Source organism: Lepidochelys kempii, chromosome 1 (genome assembly GCF_965140285.1).
Source record: "Lepidochelys kempii isolate rLepKem1 chromosome 1, rLepKem1.hap1, whole genome shotgun sequence".
Classification (NCBI taxonomy): domain Eukaryota; kingdom Metazoa; phylum Chordata; order Testudines; family Cheloniidae; genus Lepidochelys; species Lepidochelys kempii.
This window is the reverse complement of record NC_136380.1, coordinates 34,328,840-34,351,679: the sequence shown is the minus strand read 5'-3', so window position 1 is coordinate 34,351,679 and position 22,840 is coordinate 34,328,840. Positions and strand designations below refer to the sequence as shown.

General features: G+C 39.2%; 1 protein-coding gene across 7 annotated transcripts in view; it reads right to left on the bottom strand.

Moving 5' to 3' along the window:
- DYNC2H1 (dynein cytoplasmic 2 heavy chain 1) overlaps nt 1-22,840 on the bottom strand; it is a 403,248-nt gene that overhangs the window by 307,917 nt on the left and 72,491 nt on the right. For 6 of the 7 annotated variants that reach the window (XM_073338445.2, XM_073338455.2, XM_073338435.2 and 3 more), the window contains exons 40-49: nt 22,484-22,613; nt 21,231-21,386; nt 16,826-17,085; nt 10,824-11,070; nt 9,569-9,720; nt 8,840-8,984; nt 6,661-6,763; nt 3,195-3,362; nt 2,956-3,086; nt 633-881 (exon numbers count right to left, since the gene is read on the bottom strand). In XM_073338445.2, the coding sequence (XP_073194546.1) occupies nt 633-881; nt 2,956-3,086; nt 3,195-3,362; nt 6,661-6,763; nt 8,840-8,984; nt 9,569-9,720; nt 10,824-11,070; nt 16,826-17,085; nt 21,231-21,386; nt 22,484-22,613 (1,741 nt within the window). The remainder of the gene's footprint in view (nt 1-632; nt 882-2,955; nt 3,087-3,194; nt 3,363-6,660; nt 6,764-8,839; nt 8,985-9,568; nt 9,721-10,823; nt 11,071-16,825; nt 17,086-21,230; nt 21,387-22,483; nt 22,614-22,840) is intronic. The other variant, XM_073338408.2, reaches the window with a different exon arrangement.

Genomic DNA, 22,840 nt, shown 5'->3' with positions numbered 1-22,840 from the left:
GTCTTCACTGCGGGGGGCAGGGTGCTCAACGCTGCTGCAGCAGGTGTTGATTTAGCAGGTCTAGTGAAGCCCCGCTAAATCGATGACAGAGCACTCTCTGGTCGACTCTGGTACTCCAGTTCCCAGAGAAGAGTAAGGTAAGTCAAACAGAGAGAGTGTCTCCTATCGACGCAGCACAATGAAGACACCACAAATCTACCTAAGCTATGTTGACTCCAGCTACGTTATTCACATAGCTGGAGTAGTGTAACTTAGGTTGACTTACCCCAGTAGTGAAAGCAAGCCCTCATACAATGAGGCACTGATACTAATAATATATATAACTGTCAAAAATAAAATTCATAAGGAAAGATTTTATAATGTGATTAGCATCACAACTGGGGCCAGATTTTCAAAAAAGCTGAGGACCTTGCTGCTCTCCCTGAGAACAACAGGAACTACTGACTGCTGAGCTCTTTTGAAAATTTGGCTACTTCATTTAAGTTCCTAAATGGGTGCTCAACTCTTCTGAAAGTCAGACCTGCAGGAAACATTTTTATTTTGTGTCTTTTAAAGTTCCCTTAACTATTCAATTTTTTCCCACACAAACTTAATTTAAATAACTGTAAAATAGAAGACTGTGAGTGACACACCTGTTTAAGATCATTTTTGAACTGCTTCAGTTCATAACCTCTGGAAATTTTGGGAGTAATCAGAGTAGATCCATGCATGTGACTAACTAAAGAGGTAACTGTCCGACGACCCACACCACTACGTCCTGCTAAAAGAAGTGATCCTCCAGGAAAACTCAGCACTCTGTCTATCCTGGACACATAATCAAGAACTTCTTGGAAAAGTAAAATCTCTATCTCCTTGTTATCTCGTCCATAATGAATGATACCCTATATAAAAATGAGATAAATTAATATTTGCGTTAATGATAAATGCAAGTGTAACTATAGAATGCAATAATGTCCAACATTTTAAAAAGTTAAGAAACTGAGGGTCAGAAAACTTAAGACATGACACTGATGTTCTTTACAAACTGAACTATTTAATGCAATAGAATTTTGCTACCTTGCTGTCCCTGTTCCAGCAGTGGACAGACTTCAGAGTCCTAATAAAGAAGTCACTCAAACCCAAGCACAGACCCAAATATGGTATACCCTGGAGTAATGCTTACAGACTAAAATATATTGAAACACAAACAAAAGAACATACCAAGGGATGAATTTAAAATACATAATAGGCCACAACGACAGGTCCAGCCAAACTGTGCTCAAAGCCACCTTTTTTTAAGACATAGAATCATAGGACTGGAAGGGACCTTGAGAGGTCATCTAGTCCAGTCCCCTGCACTCATAACAGAACTAAGTATTATCTAGACCATCCCTGACAGGTGTTTGTCTAACCTGCTCTTAAAAAGCTCCAATGATGGAGGTTCCACAACCTCCCTAGGCAATTTTTTCCAGTGCTTAACCACCCTGACAGTTAGGGAGTTTTTCCTAATGTCCAACCTAAACCGCCCTTGCTGTAATTTAAGCCCATTGCTTCTTGTCCTATCCTTAGAGGTTAAGAAAAACAATTTTTCTCCCTCCTCCTTATAACAACCGTTTATGTACTCGAAAACTGTTATCTTGTCCCCCCTCAGTCTTCTCTTTTCCAGACTAAACAAACCCAGTTTTTTCAAGCTTCCCTCATAGGTCATGTTTTCTAGACCTGTAATCATTTTTGTCGCTCTTCTCTGGACTGTCTCCAATTTGTTCACGTCCTTCCTGAAATGTGGCCCCAGAACTGGACACAATACTCCAGTTGAGGCCTAATCAGCATGGAGTAGAGCAGAAGAATTACTTCTCGTGCCTTACTTACAACACTTCTGCTAATATATCCCAGAATGATATTCGCTTCTTTTTGCAACAGCGTTACACTGTTGACTCATATTTAGCTTGTGGTCCGCTATGACCCCCAGATCCCTTTCCGCAGTACTCCTTCCTAGACAGTCATTTCCCATTTTGTATGTGTGCAACTGATTTTCCCTTCCTAAGCAGAGTACTTTGCATTTGTCCTTATTGAATTTCATCCTATTTATTTCAGACCATTTCTCCAGTTTGTCCAGATCATTTTGAATTTTAATCATGTCCTCCAAAGCACCTGCAACCCCTCCCAGCTTGGTATCATCTGCAAACTTTATAAGTGTACTGTCTATGCCATTATCTAAATCATTGATGAAGATATTAAACAGAACAGGATACAGATTTTCTCCCTTATCTCCATCATCTGATCTTTGGCCCTGATCAGGGACCAAATTGGCCAATGGCATAACTTAGAACAGCCTTTAAGCTCCTATACATTACAACAGCTAGAGTGGTCACCTACCCAACCCAATCTGACCTCAGGTTTTAGGACTAAATTCTGGCCCTATCATACTTCACAGTACTGAGCTGGCCACAGCTTTGAAATTCAGCACTGCTGTGCAGTCATGGAACACTACACACATGACAAAGAAACTCCCAGAGTTCTAAGGCCACCAAACCTTGTCCCTACCCACTATCCTCCATGTGCCCCACATGGGCAGAGTAAAGGAGAAAGAGCTACTGAGGACTACTTGGAGTTGTGGGGAGTTGATTTACATGAGTTTCCCATCCCCAGGCCCTACTACTCAAGTAAGCGTGGAACCCTGCCATGCTTCCTTCCACTATGGCCTGACTATCCCCAAAATCAGTCAGACCAATTCAGAGCCAGCACAGTGCCCCTTTCTCCACAGGTTCTGGATTTGTCCTTTATTGCTTAAAAGCATGCCAACTTCTGTTTCTAAAATAACTGTATCTCCCTTTTAGAATACAAATTACATGTATTATTCTAACCAAAAGAAAAATGTCTGACAACACAGTTCTGGTTACTTTAAACAATGTACAAACATAACTATAGACTTTTGAAAGTATTTTCTTTTGTTATTACTCCTTATTCTTGACGCACCTTTTTGATAACATCTTTTAGGTCTTCTGAAGTTAATTTGCCAAGTGGCTTCCCATGAGGTGGTAATGCCTGCTCTGGTGCTCTGAATGCTCCCACCTCATGACGAGCTCCCCATGTTACATAGAAGCTATCTGTGAAAATATAACCATAACTGTGATAGGAGTCTACATTCTCAAGTGTTAAAGCATATTATCAGGTATTTAAACAAATCTGATTTAATACATTTTATGTGTTATTACCTGCCATATTCTCCAGGATGTCTGAACCCCAGTCCCCTTGAAACACTTTCATTAAAATATTATCAAATATGAGGAGTTCTTTAGCACCAACAATCTTGTCACGGAAGAGGCGACGGGCTTCATAAGCAACAATTTCCAAAACGTAATCTAGTGTGTGTGTTGATGACCCTGCAAAGTATATATACATATATATATATGTGTGTGTGCTGATGACCCAACAAAGGATAGATAGATAGATAGATAGATAGATAGATAGATAGAATATAATTTCAAAGATTTGAAATTTTGCATTTCAAAATACAGTCAAATTGAAAAAGAGTAAATCAGATTACATACCAGCACGAACACATCAAGAGGCAAGAAATAAAAGAAAAAACAAGCATTATCAAATAATTTTTTAAATCTTATGGGTACAGACAAGATAAAATTATACAAGCACATAGAGAAATACATACTTTAAAAACAAGTTTTCTGCAGAGTACACTATTGTTTAATAATTGTTCAGTGTGCTCAAGATGCTGAACACAGAATAAAAACAAATATATTGTAATAAAAATAATAAAATACTATGCTCTTAAAATATAATCCTATTTAAAAAACTGTGTATCCAGTTTTAAAAGGGGAACAGAAAGGGACTGGTAATAAAGAACACATCAAGAACATAAGAATGGCTATACTGGATCAGATCAATGGTTCATCTAACCCAGTATCTTGCCTTCCGACAGTGGCCCATGCCAGATGCTTCAGAGGGAATGAACAGAAGAGGCAGTCATCGAGTGATCCATCCCATCATCCACTCCCAGCTTCTGGCAATCGGAGGCTAAGGACACCCAGAGCATGGGGTTGCATCCCCGACCATCTTAGCTAATAGCCATTGATGGACCTATCCTCCAGGAACTTATCTAATTATTTTTGAATTCCGTTATTCTTTTGACCTTCACAACATCCCCTGGTAACAAGTTCCACAGGTTGGCTGTGCATTGTGTGAAAAAGTACTCCCTTTTGTTTGTTTTAAATCCGCTGCCTATTAATTTCATTGGGTGTCCCCTGGTTTTGTGTTATGCAAAGGAGTACATAACACTTCCCTATTCACTTTCTCTACACCATTCATAATTTTTTAGACCTGTATCATATTCCCTCTTACTCATCTCTTTTCTAAGACAAAAAGTACCAGTCTTTTTAATCTCTCCCCATATGAAAGATGTTCCATACCCTTAATCATTTTTGTTGTCCTTCTCTGTACCTTTTCCCATTCTAATATATCTTTTTTGAGATGGGATGACCAGACCTGCATGCAGTATTCAAGGTGTGGGCGTAACATGGATTTACATAGTGGCATGATGATAGTTTCTGTCTTATTCTCTATCCCTTTCCTAATGGTTCCTAACACTGTTGGCTTTTTTATCTGCCCCTGCACACTGAGCGCATGTTTTCAGAGAACTATCCACAGTGACTCCAAGATCTCTTTCTTGAGTATTAACAGCTAATTTAGATCCCATCATTTTGTACATATAGTTGGGATTATATTTTCCAATTTGCATCTATCAATATTGAATTTTATGTGCCATTTTGACAGGTTTCAGAGTAACAGCCATGTTAGTCTGTATTCGCAAAAAGAAAAGGAGTACTTGTGGCACCTTAGAGACTAACCAATTTATTTGAGCATAAGCTTTCATGAGCTACAGTTCACTTCATCAGATGCAACCGATGTAGCTCACGAAAGCTTATGCTCAAATAAATTGGTTAGTCTCTAAGGTGCCACAAGTACTCCTTTTCTATGTGCCATTTTGTTGCCCACTCACCCAGCCTAGTGAGATCCCTTTTTAACTCTTTGCAGTCTGCTTTGGTCTCAACTATCTTGAGTAATTTTGTACCATCTGCAAATTTTGCCAACTCAATGTTTACCCCTTTTTTCAGATCATTTATGAAAATGTTACACAGCACTGGTCCCACTATAGATCCCTATTTACCTCTCTCCATTCTGAAAAATTACCATTTACTCCTTTCTTTGTTTCCTGTCTTTTAACCAGTTACTGATCCATGAGAGGACCTTCCCTCTTACCTCATGATTCCTTACTTTGCTTAAGAGTTTTTGGTGAGAGACCCTTCAAAGGCTTTCTGAAAGTCAAGTACACTATATTCACTGGATCACCTTTCTCACATCGTTGTTGGCAAGAATTCTAATAGATTGGTGAGACATGACTTCCCTTTAGTAAAGCCGTATTGAGCCTTTCCCAACAAACTTTGTTCATCTGTTGTGTCAGATAATTTTGTTCTTTACTACAGTTTCAACCAATTTGCCTGGCACTGAAGTTTGGCTTCCCAGCCTGTAATTGTCAGGATCACCTCTGGAGCCTTTTTAAAATTGGTGTCACATTAGCTATCCTCCAGTCATCTGGTAAAGAAGTGGATTTAAAGGATAGGTTATATACCGCAGTAGTAGTTCTGCAATTTAATATCTGAATTCCTTCAGAACTCTTGGGTGAATACCATCTGGTTCTGGTGACTTATTACTATTTAATTTATCAATTTGTTCCAAAATCTCCTCTACTGACCACTCAAGCTGGGTCAGTTCCTCAGATTTGTCACCTAGAAAGAATAGCTCAGGTATGGGTATCTCCCTCACATCCTCAGCAGTGAAGACCAATGCATAAGAATTCATTTAGCGTCTCTGCAAAGCCTTATCTTCCTTGAGTGCTCCTTTAGCACCTCAATCATCCAGTGGTCCACTGGCTGTTTGGTAAGCTTCCTGCTTCTGATGTACTTTAAAAGAATTTTTTTTGCGGGGGGGCTCTTAGTTTTTTAGCCTTTGGCTCGTTGCTCTTCAAATTCTTTTTTGGCCTGTCTAATTATACTTTTACACTTGACTTTCTACTATATATGCTTCTTCCTATTTTCCTCAGTAGAGTTTAACGTCCAATTTTTAAAGGACACCTTTTTGCCTCTAACCACTACTTTTACTTTGTTGTTTAGCCATGGTGGCCTGATTTGGTCCTCTACTATGTTTTTTAATTTGGGGTATACATTTAATTTGAGCCTCTACTAAGGTGTTTTTTAACTGTGCTTACTTCGCAGTGTAGACATACCCTGTGAATGCAGAATACATGAGATATCCTCACCAAAAACCAGATCAACTGCAGAAAGTGGAGTCCATGGATTTCATAATCAAAATGACTGAAGTGAACAGCCCAGGCGTATTTATCTTTTTTAAACTCAGGATAGTTCCCACCTATATTTTAAAAATCTCACACTATTTTTCAAAATTAAAAACAACAACATAACTTTTCATGGAATGGAACTTTTGTTTTTCAACTGACATTAGAGCCCATTCTGCAAACTTTCCAGATTTCAATGGGGTTTAGCATATGGAGAGTTTGCAGGATAGGTCAATAATAAGAAACACATCACAAAATATTTGGGTATTCTAAAAATGTTTTCTCTTTTGGAACAAATCAGGGTAACTCACCTCCTGTTAAATCATATCGGAATAAGCCAAGAACCCACTGAGTAAGAATGTATGGTGTAAAGAGGTAATGACTATGATCATCAACTGTGAATTTTGCTCGTACCTGAAAACATAAGTTATTCACAACACAATTTATATTTTAATTTCAAAGATTTCTTGACAATTTAGTTCAACAATTTTCTATGCTTTCACCAAGTAAATTTTCTTCACGTGTACAGGTTTATACATTTTGTTAATTCATCTGAAAAATACACATCTTGGATTGTTTACATTTTGCTTTCAGACCAAAAAAGCAAAATATCTCATTTCTAAAATATTTATTCTATAATATTTCTGAGAAAAAGGTTATATTGGAAAAATTAGTTCCCTATTTCTTTCATTGGAGCAATCTCTCTACCAGTCTAAAACATCTATAACTGGGTTGATTTTTTAGTTTGGCACCAGGAGAAGAATTTTGTCCAAATTCTTAATAGACCAAGAGGGTGAAAGGCCTGTCCAAGGTTAGGAGGACATCCCAAACACATTTGATATGTATACAACACATGCTTTCAAATAACCTGTGGTCAGACTAATCACATGTATTAAATATGACTGTATTTGTGTAGTGTTGCTTATGTATGGTACATGATTTGTCTAGGGCCAAGGTGTATTTCTGGATAGAAGATGCTATACAAATGTAAGGTATAATGAATAAAATAAATTAACAACAATGCATATCATAATTTGGCTGACTGATAATGGAAATATTAACTATTTATTGATATCTGAAAACACATGGTATTTAACTCATGGAGTAACTGCATACCTCTCTTTGACGATGAGACAATTATCTACACAGATTTATACTAATATCTCATAAAATATACAGATAAAGAATAGGCCATATGAAAAGCATGCAAGGCATGAGACTGCAGGTGTTTACCAAAAGGATAACAAATATTTTGATCTGATTCTCCTTAGACTATTATATGTAAGCTATTGATGTTCAAAATGTGTAGAGTCTCAAAAGGATAGAAATATTGTTACTATTCAATACACAGGTAGTGTTTCTTTAGTATGTCTGTTCTATTAAACCTGCCAATTGGGGTCTGAAATGGTTTATATGTAATACAATTCTCTGCACGGTGGGAAACGGCCTAGTTATTAAATTCTGCAAACTTGGCTCTACCTCCACCACAACCTTTTATCATCATAAAGATTCAGCCTTCCACTAATGGAAAACTTTTGGCTAACCTAAGTTTCCTTAATCAAGATTTTCAAACATCTATTAACCTTGCCTGACCAGAATGACACTTGCACACATTTCTTTGAAGATTTGAATTATGTGACTAGTTGGAGGCTGTGCCCATGCTCCATCTGTTTTTAAGGATGTGATCATTCTACCTACACGTGAGTAAAGCACCTGGGTCCCAATCCGTGTAATTAGTCCTACTAAATCCAGTGAGACTATGTTTAAATGCTTAACGTGATTATATTCTTGGCGAGGACCCTAAAATTTTGAGTGGGAAGTTAAAAATGTATTTGTGTGTCTCAATGTCATGTTTTATATGCACACTATTTGGAATACTTAGTCCTACGTATGGCCCCCATCATCATACAAAAGCATAGTATCTGAGCAACTTGCGATCTTCAGTGTGAAGTAGAGTTATCCTCATTTTACAGATGGGGTATGGAGGCTGAATCCACCATTTACTAGTGTAAACAGTATATTCTCCAGAACTTGAAATCTTTAAATCCTGATTTGAGGACTTCAGTAACACAGCCAGAGGTTATGGGTCTATTATAGGAGTGGGTTGATGAGGTTCCGTGGCCTGCAATGTACAGGAGATTAGACCAGATGATCATGATGGTCCCTTCTGGCCTTAAAGTCTTTGAGTCCATAAATTACTTGTCCAAGCACACACAGGAAGTTTGTGGTGCAGCAGGGAATTGAACCCAAGTCTCACAAATCCTAGATTAGGGCCCTAACCACTGGACCATCCTTTCATGTCCATAACCACATGCATATACCCTTCACTTTAATTCTGAGATCAACATAAAAAATAACTTGCTTTTAGATTTTAAATATGGTAAAACATTGTATAATCTATTGTTACTGTCCAAAGCCAGAGATTAAAAGACACGGCTGCTTTTCAGTTTTTCACCTCCATTTCCCAAAAAAGAAATCAAAGCACTATACCTGCTCATATACTTGAACCATTGATCCTGCCAGCTGATGTATTTTTGGTAAGGAACCCCAAACAGAGTGATTCTTTAGGTTTTTGTGAAGCACAGGCTCTAAATATGCACTATAAATTGTTTGCAGTTGGTCTCTTTCTGGATAGCTAGAGGGAAAAAAATAGAGTCCAAGGAAATTGTGATGTACCAACATTCTTAATTTCCATACCAAAAATGGTTTTAGATTTATAACTATAATTTACTCTGAACCTTCAATAAAATAGAGCCTTACAGTCCAGCAGTAACTTAAATGCATTTTGGTTTTATCTGAATATGCAACCCTCAAAGACTTTCTATGTGTATCTTTAAATATCTTCCAACTTACAAACCCTTCCTCACAAAGTATTTAATCCACTAACCAACCAGCACTTTAAAATAAGGCTGTAAAGCTGTAACCTACTAGAAGCAAAGTAATTCTACTTTAAAACTTATTTCAGATACTTCGGCACAACAAGGTGAATTAAAATAATTATATATTGCTCTTTAACTGGTTTTAAACACTGAGAGGTAGCAACAATGATACTATGTGAAGATTCTACATTATTAGGAAAGATTAGAGGCTTGACTTGCCAGACAAAAATCACATTCCTTGTTTTCAAAAGTCTCACATCAAGAAGGACAGGCAGAGGCAAGCAGACCTGCAAACTGAATCTGAGATCTCAAAGTCAGGTAGGTTCTTGCAGATACTTACTCAATTGCACAAAGACGAACAACAGAAGTAAATCTGGATGTAAGTTTATGCCTTCCTAATGTTCCCCCAGCAGACATGGATGCCACAATTTGGATATTTTCTAAACCAACCCATTCAAGATTTTCATCGTAAAATCCCTGGTATGTCAGAATCTTTAATATAACAAAACAAAATATTTTAGTAAAATTAAATGAAAAATAGCAAGGTACCTAATGAAAACAATAGATTAATGTTGAGTCTCTGGTTGCTATTATTTGTTAAATACCAACAATATACCCATCACTAACATTTTCCTCAAAAGTGTCTAAAAATTACTCTTAAGCAACTATGCAGCACTATAAACAAAAATTAACATGGTGCTTTATAAAATCATAAATCAGGCCAGAATCTTCTCTGTGACCCAACAGCACAAAGGAGCTGGAATCCAGGTGTAACGGGACAGCTGACAATTCCTCCTGGAGGGAGGTAGCTCTGAGCTAAAGTAAAGCCAAAAGACTTGGTTCCTTCCCTAACCTCCCTGTCAACCAGAATAAAGGGCATGTCAGGGGCATACTGGAGCTTCACTCTGCCAATTCTTAGCTCCTGTGTGGTCCCTTAGAGACCAGGAGCAGCTGAAGTAAGTTAGGGCAGCCCTTAGCCCACAGTCTTTGTCCCAGATAGCTTGCAATGTAAGAGAAAATTAAACCAAAGGGGGAAATATTCAGTAAAAGGAAGAATGTAGTAAATTCATTGTTAAAAATCAACATACAACACAAATGATTTTGGGGGGGGGGAGGTGGGGAAGTGGGTTTTAAGAAGGAATTTGGAGAAGGAGAAAGAATGCATGATGGACAGAATGTAAAAATGAGGAAAAAGTTATTTTTAAAATACTGTAAGCATTACATTTCAATTTCCAATCTCTGAGGAGAGAATAATTATGCAACCCCATAAACTTACTCTGTTAACCACTATAAGCTTTTGGGGACAGAGACTGTCTTTTGATTACATGTGTGTATAGTACCTAGCATAAATGGGACCTCGATACGGCAACTCTATATGCTATCACACTACACATAAATATAATGATAATAAACATGTAAGATGTTAACTATTACAATCACCAGCATATTGTAAGGCTTTCAATTCAAAATACAGTACTCTGCCTGTATATCAAATGATTTGAAATAGGACTCTAATATGTATTTACTGAATCATAATAAATAATTTCTAGTCTATAATTCTGAAGATAATTATTATCAAAGCCATATATGTTCACCTGTTGCAGGAAAGCCACTAGAGTGCTGGTTCCCCATTTATCAGGTTTGGGCAGGTTGATTTCCTTCAAGTATAAAACCAGCCTTTCACAGTCTTTCGGTCTGTATACTCTCCCAGTATTTGTACTGATTACCATGCAAGTCTGATTTAACTTTTGGAGAAGATGTCGAGATGTAGTTTGTGCACTGCAGTGAACTGTAGCAATCTGAGTAGATCGGAGTTGGGAAAAGGCATAACGAAGCAACATTCTAACAAAATAAAATACATAAATATATATTTTATATACACAGAAATTTTTAAAAAGCAATTTAAACACCTTTAAAACTGCCAGCACACTGTTTATTGTACTACATATAATGTACTGAATCCGTTTTGTTGAACTAAATATTCTTGATTATAAAATCAAATTGTATCATTTCACATTTATGAAGTTCCAGAAAAGTACTTATACAGATTTGTATAAGAACTAGCTAGTTGGTGAGCAATGAAATATGGCCCCAAACCTGCTATTTACTTATTTATTTGCTTATTTAATAAGACAATGGAAGTCAATAGGGCTCTGCAAAAATTCAGTAGTCCTCTCTTGCAGTATACATTGCAGGATCAGAGACTATGCACATGAGGATAAAGAGAAGAAAAAGGAAAGCTGAATATCTTTTTCTTTTGTGACTGAATTTTAAACAGTGGAAATATCATTAGATTGTTGAGAAGAAACCAGTAAAAAAAAGAATATAATCTATTTGCAAATCAACAGAGACACAGGAAAAAAAACCTGGGTTCACACTTATTACCATTAATTATTATTATTATTATTATGTCAGGTTTCAGAGTAACAGCCATGTTAGTCTGTATTCACAAAAAGAAAAGGAGTACTTGTGGCACCTTAGAGACTTTACATTATACATTATAATGTATAATAACATCCTCACTGCATTTTCCACTTTTATGCATCAGATGAAGTGAGCTGTAGCTCACGAAAGCTTATGCTCAAATAAATTGGTTAGTCTCTAAGGTGCCACAAGTCCTCCTTTTCTTTAAGGGGAAATAGTTTTACTTTGTGTAATGACTCAACCACTCCCAGTCTCTATTCAAGCCTAAGTTAATTGTATCCAATTTGCAAATTAATTCCAATTCAGCAGTCTCTTGTTGGAGTCTGTTTTCGAAGTTTTTTTGTTGAAGAATAGTCACTTTTAGATCAGAAATCAAGTGACCAGAGAGATTGAAGTGTTCTCTGACTGGTTTATGAATGTTATAATTCTTGACAACTGATTTGTGTCCATTTATTCTTTTACGTAGAGACTGTCCAGTTTGACCAATTTACATGGCAGAGAGGCATTGCTGGCACATGATGGCATATATCACATTGGTAGATGTGCAGGTGAACGAGCCTCTGATAGTATGGCTGATGTGATTAGGCCCTATGATGGTGTCCCCTGAATAGATATGTGGGCACAGTTGGCAACGGGGTTTGTTGCAAGGATAGATTCCTGGGTTAGTGGTTCTGTTGTGTGGTGTGTGGTTGCTGGTGAGTATTTACTTCAGGTTGGCGGGCTGTCTGTAAGCAAGGACTGGCCTGTCTCCCAAGATTTGTGAGAGTGATGGGTCATCCTTCAGGATAGGTTGTAGATCCTTGATAATGCATTGGAGAGGTTTTAGTTGGGGGCTGAAGGTGATGGCTAGTGGCGTTCTGTTATTTTCTTTGTTGGGCCTGTCCTGTAGTAGGTGACTTCTGGGTACTCTTCTGGCTCTGTCACTCTGTTTCATCACTTCAGCAGGTGGGTATTGTAGTTGTAAGAATGCTTGATAGAGATATTGTAGGTGTTTGTCTCTGTCTGAGGGGTTGGAGTAAATGTGGTTGTATCGTAGAGCTTGGCTGTAGACAATGGATCGTGTGGTGTGGTCTGGGTGAAAGCTGGAGGCATGTAGGTAGGAATAGCATTGGTAGGAAAACTACCAATGTGATATATGCCATCATGTGCCAGCAATGCCTCTCTGCCATATACATTGGGCAAACTGGACAGTCTCTACATATAAGAATAAATGGACACAAATCAGATGTCAAGAATTATAACATTCATAAACCAGTCGGAGAACACTTCAATCTCTCTGGTCACCCGATTTCTGATCTCAAAGTGACTATTCTTCAACAAAAAAACTTCGAAAACAGACTCCAACGAGAGACTGCTGAATTGGAATTAATTTGTAAATTGGATACAATTAACTTAGGCTTGAATAGAGACTGGAAGTGGTTGAGTCATTATACAAAGTAAAACTATTTCCCCTTGTTTATTCCCCACCTAGCCCCGTTCCTCAGACATTCTTGTTAACTCCTGGAAATGTGCTGGAAATGGCCCACCTTGATTATCACTTGAAAAGGTTTTCTCTCCCCCCACCCCACTCTCCTGCTGGTAATAGCTCATCTTAAGTGATCACTCTCCTTACAATGTGTATTTTTTCATGGTCTGTGTTTATATAAATCTCCTCACTGTATTTTCCACTTTATGCATCCGATGAAGTGAGCTGTAGCTCACGAAAGCTTATGCTCAAATAAATTGGTTAGTCTCTAAGGTGCCACAAGTACTCCTTTTCTTTTTGTGAATACAGACTAACATGGCTGCTACTCTGAAACCTTAATTCCAACTATACATACAAAATGATGGGGTCTAAATTAGCTGTTACAACTCAATTCATTGTGGAGAGTTCTCTGAGAACTTCTACTCAATGTCCAGTAACAGTCAAAAAAGCCAACAGAATGTTAGGAATCATTAGAAAAGGGATCGATAATAAGACAGAAAATATCATAATGCCACTATATAAATCCATGATACGCCCATACCTTGAATGCTGCATGGAGTTCTGGTCACCTCATCTCAAAAAAGATATAATAGAATTGGAAATGGTGCAAAGAATGACAAAGAAAATTATTAGGATATGGAACAGCTTCCATGTGAGGAGAAATTAAGAAGACTAGACTGTTCATCTTAGAAAATAGATGAGTATGGGGGGATATGATAAAGATCTATTAAATTGTGAATGGTGCAGAGAAAATGAATTAGAAAGTGTTATTTACCCCTTCACATAACACAAGAACTGGGTGTCATCTGGTGAAATTAATAGGCAGCAGGTTTAAAACAAACAAAAGGTAGTACTTCTTCACACAATGCACAGTCATTCTCATGGGATGCTGTGAAGTTCAAAAGTATAACTGGGTTAAAAAAAGAATTAGATAAATTCATGGAGGACAGGTCCATCAATGGCTATTAGCCAAGATAGCCAGGGATGCAACCCTATGCTCCATGTGTCCCTAAACCTTCAGCTGCCAATAGATGAGACTAGATAACAGGAGATAGATCACTCAAAATTGCCCTGTTCTGTTCATTCCCTCTGAAGCATCTGGCACTGGCCACTGGCAGAAATAGGATACCCAGCAAGGTGGACCATTGGTCTTACCCAGTATGGTCATTCTTATGTTCTTATGGAATCTGAGTGGTGGTGTGAATGGCTAGCTGATATGCAGCAGCAGCAAGCACTCAGCAACAGCAGTTTCAGCAACAATTGCTGCAGCAGTAAACCACACACTAGCAAGTTCAAACAATGCAACAGCAGCAACAGCTGCTGAGGGAGTTGATGACCTACCAGCAGGAGTTCCACAAGGAGATGATACAACAGATAGTGCTGACCTTACGATCACCACAAGGGCAGCCTTCTGTCAAAGTGGATCCCCCACCAATACCCATGAAGTTAACCAAGATGGGGACAGACAATACCCTAACGCCTTTTTAATTAACTTTGAGAGCAGAGCACTAATCTCCTGGTGGAGTAGGCTTTGATTTGGCTCCATACTTGATGGGTCTGCCACAGATGGCCTACCACAACCTAGACCTGGAGAAGTCTAAGAATTATAAACAGTCAGCCATCTTGGACAATTTGGACATTTCTGAGGAAACTCATGTCAGTGACACTGCCAGTCGGACTACCAAGCATCTCAAGCAACTGAAGTCGGACCTGCAGAACAGGGGTCAGCCACTACTCCACAGCTGAGTACGCCCCCAACTAGGAAAGATACCGTCAGTGCCAGCCAAGTGACTTGCTGCTCCTGTGGCCACACAGAACACACAAAAGAAAAAACACTCTCTTAAGGAATGTAATTATGCCCAGGGCTGGACTGCAGAAACCCATTCATGGAAAACACCATTTCCCAAGTTGATGGTGCTGGTGCTGGTCCAAGGGAAAAGAGTTCAAGGACTTGGACTCTGTCTGTAGTCAGACGGTGGTCCAAGTCTCCTTCACAAGAGATGACAACACCCTCAAAAGGCTGATTCCATCTACAGTGTATACATGGCAAAGTGAAAACCTATCCTAGCCAATGTTTACAGCTGACTGTGGGGACATGTACCAACGTGACAGCTGTACCACTAGTGGAGAAACTGGAGTATCCCATAATGGGAGACCAGCACTGCCCATTTTTTTGGCAAGTGATTAATGAACAGGCTGGCCCAGCAAACAGGGATCCTGGTTGATCATTGCAGAGTGACCCGAAAGCCTAGTAAACCTTGGGGAATTGGAAGACCCTGAGGAGGGAATAAGAACATAAGAACGGCCCTACTGGGTCAGAACAAAGGTCCATCTAGCCCAGTATCCTGTCTTCTGATAATGGCCAGTGCCAGGTGACCCAGAGGGAATGAACAGAACAGATAACCGATCCATCCCCTGTCGCTCATTCCCAGCTTCTGGCAAACAGAAGCTAGGGACACCATTCCTGCCCATCCTTGTTAATAGCCATTGATGGACCTATCATCCATGAAGTTATCTAGTTCTTTTTTGAACCCTGTTATGGTCTTGGCCTTCACAACATCCTCTGGCAAGGAGTTCCACAGGTTGACTGTGCATTGTGTGAAGAAATACTTCCTTTTATTGTTTTAAACCCGCTGCCTATTCATTTCATTTGGTGAACCCTAGTTCTTGTGTTATGAGAAGGAGTAAACAACACTTCCTTATCTACTTTCTCTACACCAGTCATGATTTGATAGACCTCAATCATATCTCCCCTTAGCCACCTCTTTTCCAAGCTGAAAAGTCCCAGTCTTATTAATCTCTCCTCATACAGAAGCTGTTCCAAACCCCTAATCATTTTTGTTGCCCTTTTCTGAACTTTTTCCAATTTCAATATATCTTTTTTGAGATGGGGCAACCACATCTGCACACAGTATTCAAGATGTGGGCGTACCATGGATTTATATAGAAGTAACATGATATTTTCTGTCACAAGGAAAAGAACTGTCAGCCCCTTCAGGAGAGGAAGAGGTTATCTGGATGTGGACGCACTCCTGCAAGATAGGAATTTTTTGCAGGCACAGAAAAGTGACCCTACACTGAGCCATGCATATGACCAACTGGTCGCTGTAAATGGGGAAGTAATGGAGCCTCATCTGGTCAAGCAGTATCCACACTTCGTGCTTGAGAAAGAGCACCTGTACCGAGCTGAAAGAGATACACAAACAGGGGTAATAATGTTTTGTTAGTCACAAGGAGCAGGGGAAAGGAACTCTTATTTAGAGAGAGAGAGAGAGACAGACAGACAGACAGACACTCTTAAACAACCTGAGTACACGCCGAGCAGAGGAAGGACTCTGTTAGGGTCAGAGAAGAAAGTAATTCAAACAATGTTCTGGTAGTGAATAAGTGGGCCCCCACCAATCACAAGTATGTATCATTTACTATTTGTATTCCATTAGCACCAAAGTTCCAATCAGAACCAGCGTCCCATTAGAATAGATGCTGGACAAACAGACACACAGACTGAGATTGATGTTACTAATGTTTTAGTGACAGATGTGTCAAAGAACATTTCAAATGGTTCTATTAGTATTTCACCTAAAGAAACAACTTTATCAATTGAGCAGAAACCTTCACTATGCAAAAATGTTCCAAAACTTTATCACCAAACTTAGAAAAATTAGATTAAAACAGTTAAAACAAAAAACAAAACAAAACAAAACTTACCCCTTTCCACATCCTTCAGGCCCAACAAGAAGAAATGGCTGCTTATTGTCAAAGTCTAGCCATGGTCTGAAGTAATCTAAACCTCTCTGCATGTTTGGGGTTTGAATGACAGGAAGTGTTCGGGGATTACTAAAGTCATCAGCAGTCAAATGTATAGGTTTTTTCAGTTGATATGACATTAAATGTCCAGTGTCAGCATCAAAATATGTGTCCAGTGGCTTCCTGGGATCTGGCGGAGATTCTCGTGTCCAATTAAAAATCTTTACAAAAATTTTAAAAGAACAACAATTAAGCTGTTAAAAATCTGCATTCCTAATAACAACACAATAACTATAATTATGAGTACATCCAAAAAATTATGTTAAAAGAATAGTAAATTTGCAAAGTCAAGCGCTCAAAAATTAGGAAATGCAAAAATTAAGGTTGCCTATGCAACCTTAATTCAATCCCATTGTGCGTATACATTGGGTAGTTAGTGAATGGGTAGTTATCCAATACTTATTTTTCATTTGATGCATGGCGCCAGACCTCATGGAATAAATTTCCTCATTCATTTCCTTGAGACACTGAGGGCCTGACTTTACAAAGTACTTAGTAGGTTCAAAATACAGCTCCTACTGACTTCAGTTGCAGTCATAAGCACTCATGTAGCACTTATGAGCACACAAATGTAGCCACAGGCCTACCGCTCACAGTCATCATTTTTGTCCCTAATACTTTTAAAGATATGAATGAAACTGTCTCTCTGTGTGTGAGGATTTACTTAGAATTTATACAATCTTAAATCACTTCATGTTATCCTGGGCTAAAAAAATGTGGCTGCACAAACTATACTGTCCCAACAAGGGAAATTATCAAGAGTAACAAGAAGGGTTTCTTCAGGTATGTTGGCAACAAGAAGAAAGCCAAGGAATGTGTGGGCCCCTTACTGAATGAGGGAGGCAACCTAGTGACAGAGGATGTGGAAAAAGCTAATGTACTCAACGCTTTTTTTGCCTCTGTTTTCACTAACAAGGTCAGCTCCCAGACTGCTGCGCTGGGCATCACAAAATGCGGAAGAGATGGCCAGCCCTCTGTGGAGATAGAGGCGGTTAGGGACTATTTAGAAAAGCTGGACGTGCACAAGTCCATGGGGCCGGACGAGTTGCATCCGAGAGTGCTGAAGGAATTGGCGGCTGTGATTGCAGAGCCACTGGCCATTATCTTTGAAAACTCGTGGCGAACCGGGGAAGTCCCGGATGACTGGAAAAAGGCTAATGTAGTGCCAATCTTTAAAAAAGGGAAGAAGGAAGATCCTGGGAACTACAGGCCAGTCAGCCTCACCTCAGTCCCTGGAAAAATCATGGAGCAGGTCCTCAAAGAATCAATCCTGAAGCACTTGCATGAGAGGAAAGTGATCAGGAACAGCCAGCATGGATTCACCAAGGGAAGGTCATGCCTGACTAATCTAATCGCCTTTTATGATGAGATTACTGGTTCTGTGGATGAAGGGAAAGCAGTGGATGTATTGTTTCTTGACTTTAGCAAAGCTTTTGACACGGTCTCCCATAGTATTCTTGTCAGCAAGTTAAGGAAGTATGGGCTGGATGAATGCACTATAAGGTGGGTAGAAAGCTGGCTAAATTGTCGGGCTCAACGGGTAGTGATCAATGGCTCCATGTCTAGTTGGCAGCCGGTATCAAGTGGAGTGCCCCAAGGGTCGGTCCTGGGGCCGGTTTTATTCAATATCTTCATAAATGATCTGGAGGATGGTGTGGATTGCACTCTCAGCAAATTTGCGGATGATACTAAACTGGGAGGAGTGGTAGATACGCTGGAGGGGAGGGATAGGATACAGAAGGACCTAGACCAATTGGAAGATTGGGCCAAAAGGAATCTGATGAGGTTCAATAAGGATAAGTGCAGGGTCCTGCACTTAGGACGGAAGAACCCAATGCACAGCTACAGACTAGGGACCGAATGGCTAGGCAGCAGTTCTGCGGAAAAGGACCTAGGGGTGACAGTGGACGAGAAGCTGGATATGAGTCAGCAGTGTGCCCTTGTTGCCAAGAAGGCCAACGGCATTTTGGGATGTATAAGTAGGGGCATAGCGAGCAGATCGAGGGACGTGATCGTTCCCCTCTATTCGACATTGGTGAGGCCTCATCTGGAGTACTGTGTCCAGTTTTGGGCCCCACACTTCAAGAAGGATGTGGATAAATTGGAGAGAGTCCAGCGAAGGGCAACAAAAATGATTAGGGGACTGGAACACATGAGTTATGAGGAGAGGCTGAGGGAGCTGGGATTGTTTAGCCTGCAGAAGAGAAGAATGAGGGGGGATTTGATAGCTGCTTTCAACTACCTGAAAGGGGGTTCCAAAGAGGATGGCTCTAGACTGTTCTCAATGGTAGCAGATGACAGAACGAGGAGTAATGGTCTCAAGTTGCAGTGGGGGAGGTTTAGATTGGATATTAGGAAAAACTTTTTCACTAAGAGGGTGGTGAAACACTGGAATGCGTTACCTAGGGAGGTGGTAGAATCTCCTTCCTTAGAGGTTTTTAAGGTCAGGCTTGACAAAGCCCTGGCTGGGATGATTTAACTGGGAATTGGTCCTGCTTCGAGCAGGGGGTTGGACTAGATGACCTTCTGGGGTCCCTTCCAACCCTGATATTCTATGATTCTATGATTCTCCCACTGAGAGAAAATGAAGCACACACAATTAGTAGTCAACTGTAAAAGTTAAAAAATTCCAGAATTAAGGCTGCCTAAAGAGGTAACTGTTTCTTTCTTTTAAAGTAACTTTTTTCTTTTTCCTATTTTGTGATCTGGTAGGAACGCCTACCGCTCACAGTCATCATTTTTGTCCCTAATACTTTTAAAGATATGAATGAAACTGTCTCTCTGTGTGTGAGGATTTACTTAGAATTTATACAATCTTAAATCACTTCATGTTATCCTGGGCTAAAAAAATGTGGCTGCACAAACTATACTGTCCCAACAAGGGAAATTATGGACTGTTAAGGGAAAGTCCTACTTAGTACCACAGCCTTGGGCTGCAGCATGCCCAGTACGCACAGAATCTTCAGCAAATATATCTGCCAAATTCCAACAAGTCTCTCTCTATTGAACACGTGAAAACCGAGATATTTTGGAGGCTTATAGTTTGGCCAAATTTGGGCAAATTTTCATGGGGATGACAAAAGGCACATCCCTGTCATCAGGGTGATGACAAATTTCAAGCCATGGAAGTAGTAAGTTTAGCGGTATTAGGCCTTAATGAAACAATTGTAAGAATGTGTTTAACATGGAAAAAGACACATAATCTCATCCTCAGAAATGACTAAACTGCTTTAGCTGAAACTTTCCCAGAAGAAACCAGCCTTAGACAAACACCCAATACTGAAAATTTCAGGTGATTTTTGTCAAAGATAAAAGCAACTGAGTTCTGTAATAGAAAATGTTAGGCAACTTTAAGGATAGGTGATGGAACCAGCTCCACCTATAATAAAATGGAATATGTTTGTGATCAAAGAAATGGACATTTAAGGAGGGATGGGACTAAGAATGTTTTGAAGTATGTACATATGGATAAACGCTTTTGGGAGGCAACAGTATACCCACTTATTTTTTTAAAAGAAATGATGATAATTTCCACATGTTGAAGGGCTGGGAGGAATGAAGTATTTAATCAGCAGTTTGATATCCCATGGCCCCAGTTTGCCACAAGTGATGTTGTGGCAGGTGCTTCTGTAATGCTCCTGACTAAAAACCTTCCTCATCTTCCAAAAAATACAAATGCATAATTTGTAACAAAACTATATGATATCATCAGAATTAATTTAGGGCCCAATTTTGTAAGCACTTATACACATGAGAAACTTTACTAATATGAGTAGTCTAATTACCATCAATGGGACAACTCATGTGAGTTAAGTTACTCATGTGCATCCATGGCTAAATTTCAGAACCTGTGCTCCTTATTCATCCTCCTTGACCTCTCAGTGGCATTCAACATCCTTGATCACTCCCCAGTTCTTGAAATCCTATAACCCTTTGTCCTTTGTGATCTCATCCTCTCACAATTCTCATCCTACCTCAGTGATGGCACCTTCAAAATCTCATTGGATGGATTCTCCTCCTTTTCCCTTCTCCCCATTTCCATGGGCTTCCCACAGGGCTCCATCCTTTGTCACCTTCTCTCTTTGCACCTTATCTATAAGTTATCTTGACCACTCTCATGGATTTGACTACCATCTGCCTCTCTATGGTTGATCTATTTCCCTCCATCCAATCTCAAATTAGATTATAAACTCACTAAGGCAGGGACTAACTCTTATTGTATTTTTATACTCTTAAACCATAGCAAAATCAAAATTTCTGTTTTATTCATCTAGTAGTTTGAGATAAGATAGAAAAAAAGTATTACCTCTTTTGTAAATTCTAGTCGTGATTTCATGTTGAGATTTCCACCAAGACCCCGCATTAAGCTAATAATAAATTGTCCACGATCAGTGCACCCACGGAGATGAGACAACCCATTCATCACAGTGCCAACTAGACTTGTTTCTACCACATAGTCATTCTGTAAATTTGAATTTATAATAGTGTATAAGAATTTATAATAATAATATAACTTTAAACAAATTTCTAGCAGCAAAATAAATGAGTTATGGTGCAAGTAAATATGTCAGTTTCATTGCTATTAGAAGCCACTTTTAGACTTTTAAAATTGGTAGAAAATTTGATCCATTCAGGTCTAGAAGAGGTGATCCATTTGCAATCACATACTTTTAAAATATTTACTTCTGACTCTTATACCAAACCAACTTACTATTTATGTTCAGTCATCCTTCTGTTATATATTAGCCTACTGAATGCAAAGAAATGTGCACAATTGTGCAATGGAGATATGTGTCCAGAAGGGACCCTCCATGTGTGAATCTCACTCTCCCCCACAGAAAGGGGTGGAGAAACAACCTTTTCCTAGATCCCACACAAAAGTGTAGAAATCTGCATGGAGGAAAGAGACAGCTATGGGAGAAACAAATCTTAATCCCCATCAGGCTATGTAGATTCTCCAAGGAAATACAGCAAGATTGCCTCTCAGCACTGGGGATCCCTCTTTAAAGGAAGTTCCATGGAACAGAGGCCAGCAGCACAAGGCCTGCATGGCTCCATTGTGAGGGGTATGAAGCCAGGAAGGGATGCTGGAGCCATAGGAAGCACAAAGCAAGCACAGAAACACCATAAAGTGGTCTATATGCATGGTCATAGACTCCCATCTGGGATCCATGGGTTTTCAGGACATCCTGCCCACTTCCCTTTCCTGAAGATAGCACAAGTGAAGGGAAATCTCTGTAAGGAACAGCTTGCAGAGGTTCCTGCCTATGTAGAATTATTTAATGATTTATAACGTTGTTTTTAAATTTTCCTCAAGCCTAGCAAAGCACATGCCTTCCTGTTAAGGATTTTGGGCAGAAATTTCAAATTTTATGAGCCTAAACTAAGATACCTAAATCCATGATTAGTCAATGAGAGCTCTGGGAACTGAAAAATCAGACCCCTTATTTAGATGCCTAACTTTAGAGACCACATTTAAAAATTCTGGCTGATGTCTACACCAAGTTCATAAATTTGAATAAAATCCAGAAAGGTATTAAAACTTGGTGAGTTACTCACCTGTTTTAGAACCCAGTTTAACGCCTTTTCAAAATAGTCCCCAATCCAATTTTCAAGGTTATGTCTGCATTCTTCAGGCTGGTTTCTTAGCCAAGATTTTATCAAAGAATTAAGATCTGTATCTTCATCACTAGAACAAGACATACTTCAGATTAAAAAAAAACAAAATAGCCACGTATCCATGCAGATGGATGCAGTATGATCTAAAGGCTCAAGCAGGATGACTGAGTCAAGGGGCCTGGGTTGTGTTCTCAGCTCTCCCAAAGATCCACTGTATGACTTTAGGAAAGTCATTTAACCTCTCTATATTTAAATTTGCCTTTCAGTAAAAAAAGGGTAAAAAAATTTATGCTCTTG